Source organism: Pelodiscus sinensis, chromosome 3 (assembly GCF_052426305.1).
Source record: "Pelodiscus sinensis isolate ZL-2025 chromosome 3, ASM5242630v1, whole genome shotgun sequence".
NCBI lineage: Eukaryota > Metazoa > Chordata > Testudines > Trionychidae > Pelodiscus > Pelodiscus sinensis.
The window spans coordinates 114,040,330-114,052,704 of NC_143054.1; the positions used below are offsets into that span (position 1 = coordinate 114,040,330).

The following is a 12,375-nucleotide window of genomic DNA, read 5'->3' on the forward strand; positions in this document are numbered from 1 at the left end:
AAGCCAAAGTCATAGTTACCAGTTACGAAGATTAGGGCCCAAAATCCTGCAAAAACTTGTACTCATGCTTAGCTTTACTTACAGGAATAGTCCTGTGACACCTTCAAGAAATATATAGTATCATGAGCTTTAGTGGACAAAACCCACTTCTTCAGAGAAAGCTGATGGTACTATATATATATATATATATATATATATATATATCTGAAGCTTGAAATAAGCTATGCAACTGGAGCTTTGCTAATTGTGTAGCTTATTTCGAATTAATTTCGAAATAGCTTATCTTAAAATAGAGCGCTGTTCCGAAACTTCCCTTAATCCTTGTGGAACGAGGTTTACAGGGACGTCGGAATAGCAAGCCCATTATATTTCAAAATAACGGGCGCGCTCAAATGACGTGGAATAGTTATTTTGAGATACTTCCGGTATCCTGAAATAGCGCCGCAGTGCAGACGTAGCCTAAGGTGCCACAGGACCATGTGTTGTTTTTAAAGTTACAGACTAACATCACTACATGTCTGAGCCTTTTTTACATGAGTATTGTAACTGATGTTGATAAGGCTGCTCATAAGTCATCTTACTATCACATCCTAGGTCATCCTTTCACCTGTAATGTGAGGTATCTTCAGGCAGGGGTTTGAGGCATATTAGCAGTGCTGCTGTCTGCCTCTCCTGTGACTGTGAAGAATACTTGAGATTTCAATGTTGTCAATTAGACCTGAGTACTAAATTCACTTTTATGTGTGTGTGCTTGCAGAAGAGAAAAAGAAGCCAAAATATTCTGTTTTGTAGAGCGTAATTTGTTATTGCACTGGCAACAAAATGAAAAGCAATGTTTGTGTATTGCTTCTCTTACCATATTTCACCATCTTCTGGACGTGACAGTCAGCCTTTAGCAAAAGAATATTTTGCTGCAGTTTTACTCATGTCAGATATGCCTTTGAGTACATTAAATTCAGCATAAAATAGCTAATACAGGACCTTGACCCATATTCGCTTTATGAAATTATTCTAGCTCTTATATTCTTACAATAAAGCCAGAGGCTAGAACTTGAAACCTCTTCACAGCATACTGCAACACTTTTTTTTTTTTTTTGTGTCACAAATTTCCCTTTTATCCTCTTTTTTTATTTTTTATCTTCTGGTCTGCACTTCACTGCATGATTATTAGTGTCTATATAGAAAGGGCTGATGTCTTAATTTAGCAGGGTTTTGTGACAGTGATGTTTCCCACTACTTGGAAAAGGGTCAAACTAATGCCCCTAGTGAGACATTTTACTAGAAAGTGAAAGGATGTCAGTTGCAAATCACTGGGGAATATTCTTGCAAGAAGTTATGAAACAACAGAGGATGGAGACGCACTTTCAGATTGCTACAAGGAAACTAGACTATCTTACAATCCATTTGGCAGAGTCCTTACAGTTCTCACTGGAAGGTAGATAGAACAATAATAAATATAGAACAAAGACTATTAACCTGCATTCAGAGCACTTTATTAAATAAAAAAGGTTTTCATAGTTGTCTTCAGCTCCTGAAAGTCCTTGTTACCAGCACAAGTGGAAGTGTCTTTAAGCAAACTGCAAAGCAGATAAAATCAGGAAAAATCAAAATAATTTATCATCTGAAATGATTATTTGATTTATTTTTTTGTGTGTGAATTTAAATGGCTATTACCGTGGTAAGTTACAGGCTTGGGTCATTTGTCTTTTGATTAAACTATTAACGTGTAACCCTTTCTCTGATATAAACCAAATTACAAGAAAAGAATATCAAATAAGTTATAAAAGAATATAATTTGCAAAAAGACCTTGAAGTCATCAGTGTGATAATCTGCTGAAGAAACATGGCTGATGGTTGGTTGATTTTTCCATCTCTTCAAAATAATTTTGGGGGAATGTGTTTAGTTTGGTATTGAACAACTTCTATAGTATGAAATTCTGGAATGGTCATGTGGGTTAACATTATGTCAGTTTGGAACCAAATTATAGGAGTACATTTTATGCTTTCTTTCATAAGTGTGGATTTTCTGTTCTTTTGGTTTGTTTGTTTTTTTGGTGGTGGTGATGGTGTTGTTTTAGGAAACAAGCTTATTTTAAAAATCTGTAGGATTGAAAAAAAAGTGTCAAGATACTGGTCCTCAATTCATACTGGTCACAAGCTTCCCTGTTCCTCAAAAGGGGCTTAAGGGCAATACAGCATAAAATCAGATGTTTAGTATAGACAGGCTTCTCAGCATAACATTGTTGGCTGTTTTGTTGAGATTTTATCCACATTCATAAAAATAACAGTGTTTTTAGCTGATCTCAATACATTTATGCTGCAGCTGCATCACTTGAAAAAGGGGGTTTTGTTCCAATTCTTAAAGTCTTTAAGTATTGCAAGTAATTTTTGTAAAGTGTCTCAATTATGATTTCTGTGTTGTGATGACTTTAAGGGGTTGATTGGGCTACAAATATGCTGTGGGGGGAAAAACAAGAAAACATGCCCATGAAAATCACCAGTAGTTCCATGGAGACTATTAAGCGTACAGTTGTAAACTCACATGGCACATGGTTGGGTAGATTTTTTGGCAGACCCATAATCTCAACCTGCAGTGATGCTAAAGGTATTAGCAAATTAACACTGCAAAACTTGCCAGGTTATTCACCAGAGTCCTGCTCACTCTCTGACTGCTGTAATTAAAACTAATTATTTTCTAAAACATAGTAATACACGAATATGTGAAATAATCATTATTGTGGACAATCTGTGAAATGTTTTTTAAAGCTTGTTCTGTCCGCCACTATTCTTCCTCCCGCCCCCCACTTAATTTTTTTTAATGTGGTGTGTGAACTGACTGCATTTTTCAGAAAAGCAAACTGGTCCAACAACCATCAGGTTTATGTTTCTTTATTGAAAGAATGTTATTTTTCTAATTCTTATAATTTGTATGTTTTGCAAATCTAAATACTCCACTTTCTCGTCTTACTGCTTTATCTGTCCTTTCCCCTTTCTGCTTATCTTGAATCTCTAAAAATAAAGTGGTTGTCTTGTAGATGGTCCCAATTTTTACTGAATGCTGTGCACATAGTTTTGAGGCAGTGTCAAGCAGTTGTTCTTTGGCTATTTGCATTGATTCGATGACATAACATTTCTTTCAATCTGCTCTGTAACACATTGTATATAATTTTACCTCTATCTCTTTTCTTGCAGTTGTGTTATAGAAACAATTGCAAACTTGCCAGAAACATTAACATTTTAGTGACACCTTTTAAAATGATTTTGCTGTGCAATAGTATTTTCTCCCCTCTGGTTTTTGTTTGTTTGTTTGTTTGTTTTCTTTTGTTTGGTCTGCTTAAATCTAAGAGACTTCCAGATTTCCAGGTGTTACAATAAAAAAAAAGGAGAAAGGAAGGTGGAATACCCATGCATTACATGCCATCATTTTTTGACAATGGGAAACATTTTCATGTAAAGCCAAGGCTATCATGCTAAACTGTTTCTCCTGTTTTTGATTAGCACCTATGGGTCTTGCAGATATGATGACACCTGGTGAGTCCAAACTGCCCCTTCCTCTCAAAGCAGATGGCAAAGAAGAAGGACCCCCACAGCCTGAGAGCAAGTCAAAGGTATTTCCTTCCTCTGCACGTGGTGTTGGTTCGGCCCAGCAGAAGTCCGCTATGTTGTCCTCCATTTTCTGGTTCTGGCCTACCCTCTTTTGTTCTTTCCCGCATGCCTTTTCCATTCATGTGCATTCTGTTTGTTTCTTTTCTTTCTATTTTTTCCTCCATTGTGTGGATCTGAAAGTTACTAGTTCTTTGGCATTTTAACTCGCGGGGGCAAAACAACCCACTCAAACAGTTGTGTGGGGATTCGGCTGTGCCAAGTGGGGGGGGGAAAGAGGGTCTTGCCTGGTTTCAATACTTGCAGCCATTTTTCTCTGCCTTCAGTTATAGCTTCCTGTTTTGGCCGCCTCAGCAGCAGCAACATACTTTAATATTTTGCTTTCCTGCCTTATTTGATAAAATAAGGTGAACAGCTTTTTTTTTCTTTCTTTCATAAGGGGAAACCCATGCTTAGCATTCCATTTGAGCTTGAAGTAAGCATGGTGGCTTAGTGACTTTAGCCAAGCATCCAGCAAATTTTCCAAATTATACTAATTAAAAATGTTGTTTTAATACCTTTATATATATATATATATATATTTCTGTATGTGTGTGTTTTCTGTATGTGTCTCTCTGTTTATATATTTTATATATAAAAAATTGGTCAGTCTGTTAAACTGGATGTATTTTTTTTGTTTTTGTTTAAAATAAAGTTTGCCCTGCCTTTGTCATATTATTTTTTTTTATTCCTCTACCACAGGATAGCTACAGCTCTCAGGGTATTTCTCAGCCCCCAACCCCAGGCAACCTGCCAGTCCCTTCCCCAATGTCCCCAAGCTCTGCTAGCATCTCCTCATTTCATGGAGATGAAAGTGATAGCATTAGCAGCCCAGGCTGGCCAAAGACTCCATCAAGCCCTGTAAGTGGCTCTGGTTTTTTGGGTTTTTTTGTAATTAATTATATTTTAATGCTTGCTTGTTTGTTTTATAAATTATTTTTCTTCATAATTTATCCACTAAAGGATTTTCTTTCTTTATAATAATAGGGCCAAATTCAGCTCTCAGATACATGCTTGGCTTCTGTGGGACCTGAGCATGCCTATCAGAGGGCAAAATTTGACCCAGTAATAACAGAAAGAGTAAAACTGAGTGCATCGTGAAAGTTTACTGTCTGGTAATACAGCAGTTGTTGTGAAGAAAGCATTTGTCCCATAATGCATCAGCTTACAGAGCATGCCAATTGTGTTGATAAGGACATTCCGTTTCTTTTATTGGGTCCAAACTCCTTCACACAACTGACTTCACTGTTCGTCCCGCTGTTCATTAGTGTTACTATTTAAAAAAATATATATTTTTTCTTCTCTGTGAGTAGTAAGAACAGGCATAGTGTGGATTATAGGCTTTGCACCACAAAAGGTGCCTCAGGCAAGTCTGTCATTGACAGTTCTGAAGCATTTGTATATCTAAATTTCATATATGCAAATAATAAATTCTCAGGGCACACAGTTGTGATTCGTTTCACTCAGTTGAACCAAAAGGTTAGTGAAAAGTTAATGATTATATATTTTTATAAAGCTACTTTTTTAGATAAACAGTAGTACTCATGCTAGAAACAGGTTGTGCAGAAAAATCTGAATCCAGAACAGCACATAACACGTAAATTAAGTATCATTTCCAGATGAGATGCAAAGAGCAAAAAATACAAAAAATAAGTATGAAAATATAAGCAAATATGGGAGCTAATAACCATTTTGGCTTCTTAAATTAGGAAGGTATTTGCCATTATTTTATTTAAAAAAAACTCACTTGAGCAAAATACTGTATTATATTTATATACAAAATATAATGCTTTTTTCAATTTTAGTGCATAGTTAGCCTAGCATTTAGTTTTCAGGAACACATTAGTTTTCACAAAGTAAGTTGAAGAGCACATCTCAAGGCAAAAGCAATTTGGAGAGGATAAAAAATCTTAACTAGTCCAGAGCCTGGAAATATAGTTAACATCTCAGACCGGGAATATTATTAATTGCTATTATCTCGTTGTAGCAAATAGAGCCAGACATTAAAGTTGTCTGTCCCCAGAAATGTTTATAGACATTGCAGGTCAATTCAGAATTACTAACTTCTTGCTCCTCTGAGAAAGTAGTTATGCTCTTAGCATCTTATCTGCAGAGACAGCTTTCTTCATAGAGTGTAAGCTGTGCAGGAGAGAACAGGGGAATTTTAGGGATGAAATGCACCACCTTAACTTTGATATCTGTATAACACTGACTTTGAGTCTCAGAAGGCAGCTGGTGTTGTTTACACCCTCCAGGTCACATCCTGTCTTTATTTTAATAACATTTCTGAACTGATAATTCTGTAAACTGGTGATGGGAAATTTTCTTTTCTCTCTTTTTTGTTTTGTTTTGTTTTTTGTTTTATTTTGTTTGTTTCCAGTTAAAATTAACAAAGAAATTGGAATATTTATGTGAATGATGTGGGAGGCATTAAGGTTTTGCTTCCACGGGTAAGCTTCCTGTTCCACATGCTCTCCTTTTCAGTCTTCTTCACTAACTTCAGTTAGCTTCATAGTTTGAGTGATTAGTGTGATTTTGGTTTGGAGAACTACAGAATGATAGAAAAATACAAGATTTCAAGCAAATTATCTCCTTTTCTTTATGGAAGCCAGACTGTTGGATAAGTTTGTTTACAGCGTAAATTGACAACAATAGTTTGAGATTGATAGAAATGGTTATTGGGATTAGGGATGTAAAATCCTGTTTAAATGGTTAACTGATTACATTTATGTTTAACCAATTAACCGACTAAAGGGGGAATGGGCGGAGGGCCACCGTGGTTAGACTGGAGCAGCCCCTTATCGTAGGCAGGGCTACCCCAGCCTGGCCGGTGCCTGCAACAGGCATGCCTCGGCCCGCCACAAACGGGTTGCTCCGGACTGCCAGAGTAGCCCCTGTCCACAGCAGGGCCTGTGGGCCTGGAGCAGTCCCCTCCCCAAGGCAGGCAGGCAGTTTCTCCAGCCCCATCAATTAATTGGAACGGGTAAGTCTCACTGGTTAATGGTGAAACTAACTGGTTTACCTTTCACATCCCTAATTGGGATTCCCCGTTCTTCCCAGTGATATATGAAAACGGCCTGGGCTGGCTAATTTATTCATCAGATTATCCAAGTACTAAGGTTTTGACAGTGGTCTTGGCTCCCTGAGTGAGTGAGGGCAATGGTGAGGGTGGTCTGTGCATAGTACCTTCCTGCACCAGCAGAGTCATTTTGTTCAGTGATTCTTTTCTGCAAGTGTAGAAGGAGAAGATGCAGAGAAGGGGTTAGTAACAATATGTATTGTGGGATTCTGTCGCTGGATAGATTCAGTGACCTGGCTATGCGGTAATCAGTTATGTAAGAAACAAAATGGCTTAAAAATTCATTAGAATATGAAAATATGTGTCTCACTATGAGAGAGACTGAGAGCAGGGTCATTGTGACACAAATTAAGACAGTCGGGTTATTAATCCACTTAAAATGCTGTGAAAACTGTTCAGTGTTTATATCTACATATGCATATTACAGTAGAGATAGTTGAATGGTACAGTTTTTCCAACAAGGTTTTTAGGGAGAGATTTGCAGTCTGTAGAATCCTTCAGGCAATCAATAAAAATCTCCATGACTGCTCATTGTCTTTTGGAAGCACAGAAGAGTCTTTTGCAAGCAGTCTTTTAAGATATCACACATGCGTAGTTGTGCCTGTTTGTGTGTGTGCGTGCATAACAAAAATAGGTCTTTATTAGTATAGAAATATTAACAAACTATGAAAGTGGGACTATCAAGCTATATTTTACACACATACATGCACAGTCACAGACAGATGCAAATAGAGATAACTACCTATAGCGGAAATCTGAAAGGAATTATTGAAGATAAAACAAACTATCAAGCAAGTATCTCGGATTGCCTGAAGGATCCTTGCAGCTTTACCATAAGGGGTGTGGTAGAGTATTGTTCAATGAGGCACTAGTGCATGTTTTGATTCAATGTAAATAATATATAGGATGAAACAAATTAAATATGGAAACAAGTTTGCTGTTTCTTATTTTGTTTCAAAAGTCATCACCTGCTTAGGCATGACAGATCATCTCTCCATAAGAGTCCTCACACTGGAGTAGTGAAGGTTAGGGTTACAAGGGTACTGAAACACGGTGATATAGTTTTAATCAGACAGGCTCACAAAGAAAAATATAAGGTTTTTATTATTTTTCCAATATTGCCTGCCATACCCACTTTAAGTTAGTCAGTAAGTAGGCTGTAATAATTCCCTACTTTCTAAAGTTTAAAATGTACATGAAGTAAACACATGCTCCAGGCTGAATTTGGCCATCCAGGACTGCAGTTTATGTTAGTGTGTGCACAAGCTTGTATAAAATCTGTCATTTTGATATTATTAAGCATGTAGGAGTGCAGAAGAGAAAAAGACATTTACTTTTGGAGAAGGGTGGTGTTTGCCCCACATGCATTCTTCTCAAGTTAATGTTTCATTTTTTTTAAAAGTACCCATTTTGCCAAGTGTGACGACCTGAAAGCTCACAGAGTGAGAAGTATTTCTTACCTTCTGCAAACTGAAAAGTTTACAGATTATAATCTCATTTTGGAGCCTGCTGCCATGTTACAGGAAAGTAACATAATTTGAGAGACAGATAGTATAAGAGCCCAGTATGAAAGACTGTAAAACTAGCTGCCATTTTGCAGTGCTACTGGTTTAAAAGAAGAATTTAACAGGGTAAAACATTTTCATTTGACTATTAAATCTGAACATTTTTGTGCTGGTGAACTCATATAAAAGCGTAATAGCAACTAGTTTATTACCACCTATATTAGTTGTAAGTGGAAATAAAATGTGCTATTGTGACAGTGCAGCCGGGGTTTCCCTGCCTCCTGCACCCCCGTAATGGCACGAACAGACTCCGCCAGCCAGTAGAATAGAGGGAGTTTATTGCTTCTCCAGGATACAGCACAGCACAGATGTAATCTGATTACAGGGCAGGCCTAGGATGCCTCAGCCCCCCTTGAGATGGGGGAGACTGGGCCCCTAAATCCAGCCTGTTGCTTAAGCTGCTTCCTCCATGATACCAGACAGAAACTAAAACTCTCTTTCAGCCCTGCCCCCCCAGCCAGGTGCTGGTCTCCGCCTTCCTTCCTTTGTCTCTCCCTGGGAGGCTGAGCCTGGGTGTCTGGGTTAATACACATTTGGGAGAGTCAGTGAGAATCTCCCATCACAGCACAGGGGGACCCCGGGTCAAAGAGCAGACAGCACCCCCACTACGCCACAGCTATATATAACCAGGTACTTCTTGCCTAGAATATGGATAAAGATGTCTGTGACATCACAAATGTGAGACTGAGCAATTAATGCTTATAAAGAGTAAAATCATTTTGTTGTTCACTTAAGTGGGTAGCACTGGAGCTCTGGTTATGTGTTCACCCAAAAGTTCCTATTTGAGAATAAAATACTTAGGATTATGACTTGTCCATTTGCTCTCCAGGCTCTTTTTAAAATTTCCTTTCCATTTTAATAATCTTTGAAGTAAAAACAGTTCACTGCTTAAATATTGTTTAAAAACAAAATGCTCCTCAATGTGTGAGCTGAAGCAATTTAGGCGAGGGAACAGCCACATACAAAACCGTTACGTTTGTCCTTTCACAGCCTTATTCATAAGTCTTATGCCAATGTACACTCCTCCCTCCATTTCAAACCAGCCTTGGCTCCCACATTCAGCCTTGGCTCCTCCATCTTCTGGGAGAGTTGCCGCACAGTTGAGTTTGGGTCAATGAAATTAGTATTGGACCTTCTGATTTCAGAATGTGAAAGATAAGATTACATACTTATCATTATGAAGAATTACAACTGAAGAAATTAGAAATTCAGGTAGCAAAGTAGGGAGCTTTTTCAGGATACTATTTATTTAATTAAAATTAATACCCTTTCACTGGAAATAACAACTGAACTGAAGGGTCACATCCTCCTGGCTCTAGTTCTCTTCCCTCCTGGCTCTTCTCCAACATTGCCAAATTTCAGCCAGGCAGCAGAGGGAGATTTGGATCACTTCAGATTTTCCAGCCGAAATTACACGAGGTGACTGATGGCAATGCTTTATGCAAGCTATCATTGGCTTTCTGAACACCACAGTAATCAACAGGCTAAAAATCACAGGATGCTGTGTGTCACCACATTACGTGTTGCTTCTTGCCACAGTGCCAAGCCCTGATCAGAACCTTGTGATCAGCAAAGTTTGTTCTGTACTCGTCCCATAGTACGTATTTGGGAATTTTGTTTAGAGCTGATCAGTCAAAAATGTTTTTGCTTATTTTAAAATATTATTCTTTAAAAGTCAAAAATAAAAAATGGGAAAAGTTAAGCAGGGTAGGAACAGTGGGTGGTGAACAAGGATGCTGAAGTGTGTTTGCCAGAGCTGGGGTCACATCTCTGACTTGTTATATAAAGAATATGTTTCCGTCTCCATAATGGCATGTGTACATGTCCTTCCCACATACCTTGGTGTCCAAATGTCCTGATCATGTCTAATTCCGAATAACCCGAAGTTCACTTCGGGACAAATCATCTCTTTTCCTCTCTAGGGACAGAATGCCTTCTTGCAGCAGAACCAAAACACTTATACTGTGTGGAAGGGAGGCATTATTCAGAGAGCCACACATGTAGGGGACCAGTGGGGTGCAATTCCTATACGTCGCAGGGGACTCTGCTTACTTAGCAAAGGTGTGATGAAAGGGGCCAGGTAAGGCTGGCAAATGCACTTGTACACATATCCACTAGTTTTTTCCTCTCGCTCCCCTTGTAAGGAAGGGAACAAGGGGTGAGGAATGCTGACTAGTTTATACTAACCCTGCTATCGACCTAATCTATCTCAATTCAGCTATGCAAATAACGTGGCTAAAATCGACCTACTTACTACAGAGTCCTGTGTGCAGTAAGGTCAGCAGTGGCTGTTCTTCCATCAACACCGGCTACTCTTCTCATTGCAATGGAGTACCAGCATCGACAGGAGATCACTTAGGGATCGATTTATCATGTCTAAGTTGACATGATAAATCAGTAGCCAGTGGATTGATTGTTGCAGTGTTAATCCTGGGTGTAGTGTAGACAAGCCCTGAGGCTTTGCTAATAGTAAAATTAGAGGACTAGCTATATAGCAGTTCCACTCTTACTACTCAACAGAGGGAGAAAGAATTTCCTCCCATCCTCCATTTTTGTGGATATCCCAATGCAAGATCTGGCTACTTGCGATGGGCCCTGCTTCTGTATAGAGCCTTAATTTTTACCAGTGTGCTGTGTGTGTGCTTTCTCCACCTGCAGAATATGTATGACGGCTATACACTGTCTTTCCCTTTGACCTTTAGAAGTGAAGAGGGTGGTTACTCATGACCAGTACTCAAACTGGTTGATATGAGAAAATGACAGTCAGCTCTCTCTTTTGCCTTTTTTTTTTAAGCCGGCTATGATGGGAAGAGTAGGTAAAACCTATACCCTGCCCAATTCCAGCACTACTCCCCAAGAAAGTTGGTTGTTCTAGCTTCTGGTCTAAGCTCTTTCTTCAGAAATTCCTCTTCTGATGGAGCATTTTGGGGCTTGCTTTGCTTCCGGGTGTTCTGTGAATGATTACACATTGTATAGATTTAATGTATAGTTTAATTGTAAAATTCTAAAGCTCTTTGAGATCTGTGGATGAAAAGAACTGTTTAAAAACTAGATGATGGAGGTGATGATTAAAATGATATGAGGCATCATCAGAAACTTGCCTTCTGGGATCCAAAGCTCAGATCAGTGAAAGAAACATATGAAAATAATAGAAATGGGGAGTTTGGGCCCTTTATTTAAAATCATGTAACTTGCAGTATATGGACAGAATGTCCTGTTTGTGCCAGAACTAGTAGCCTTCATTCCTTACTGTTGTGTGATAGCTTTAGTTTGTTTGACATCTTCTCTTTTTCAATGTTGTGAGTATCTTACTTTCTTTTTTCCCTTCCCTTCCCACCCTTCCCCCAACTTTTTCTTTTCTTTTTGTGCTCTAGAAATCAAGTTCATCCACCACAACTGGAGAAAAGATCACAAAAGTCTATGAGCTGGGAAGTGAGCCAGAACGCAAAATGTGGGTGGACCGGTACCTCACTTTCATGGAAGAAAGGGGCACACCTGTGGCCAGTCTGCCGGCTGTAGGCAAGAAGCCACTGGACCTGTTCAGGCTATATGTCTGTGTCAAAGAGATTGGAGGTTTAGCACAGGTGAGTGGAAGTGGATGAAACTAGATAGACAAAAACATAGCCCTGCCTTCCTGCTAGAATATTTTCTGCTAGTTACAATATTAAAAATTCTTCCCTGAAACTAAGGGGGAGAAGACAAGGAAATTCAGTATAAATAAAGCCTATGGGATTGCAGTAGGATGGGATATAAATCTAACCCAAGCTATCCTTCCATGCACTTAGTGACCTACCTGCCTCACGCTAAAAGTTCTGTAGTATGCTTTGATCTACTCCGGTTTCAAAGCTTTTGGAACTTTCAGTGTAGAGCAACAAGCTCCACGTGGGCTCTTTGTTTTGGGATACTCCCCAGCTTGCCACGAATTCAGTGTTTATGTAAACAAGACCCAAGGCTCATGTTGGACTGCACAAGTGCTCTAGTAGCGCACAGTGTGGCTCTGAATTGATTAGTGTCAGGGTAACTTAGCTTGCTGCCTGATGAAGAGGACTATAGTAGTGCTAAGTAAGGATCCGAAAAGAAGGCCATCCG

The 12,375-nt window shown here is 38.9% G+C and overlaps 1 protein-coding gene across 17 annotated transcripts in view; it reads left to right on the forward strand.

Annotated features, from left to right (window-relative positions):
* ARID1B (AT-rich interaction domain 1B) overlaps window positions 1-12,375 on the forward strand; it is a 451,067-nt gene that overhangs the window by 405,162 nt on the left and 33,530 nt on the right. For 10 of the 17 annotated variants that reach the window (XM_075924505.2, XM_075924502.2, XM_075924499.2 and 7 more), the window contains 3 exons: window positions 3,499-3,608; window positions 4,345-4,503; window positions 11,661-11,870. In XM_075924505.2, coding sequence (XP_075780620.2) covers window positions 3,499-3,608; window positions 4,345-4,503; window positions 11,661-11,870 — 479 coding nt within the window. The remainder of the gene's footprint in view (window positions 1-3,498; window positions 3,609-4,344; window positions 4,504-11,660; window positions 11,871-12,375) is intronic. The other 7 variants (XM_089777303.1, XM_075924506.2, XM_075924508.2 and 4 more) reach the window with 3 other exon arrangements.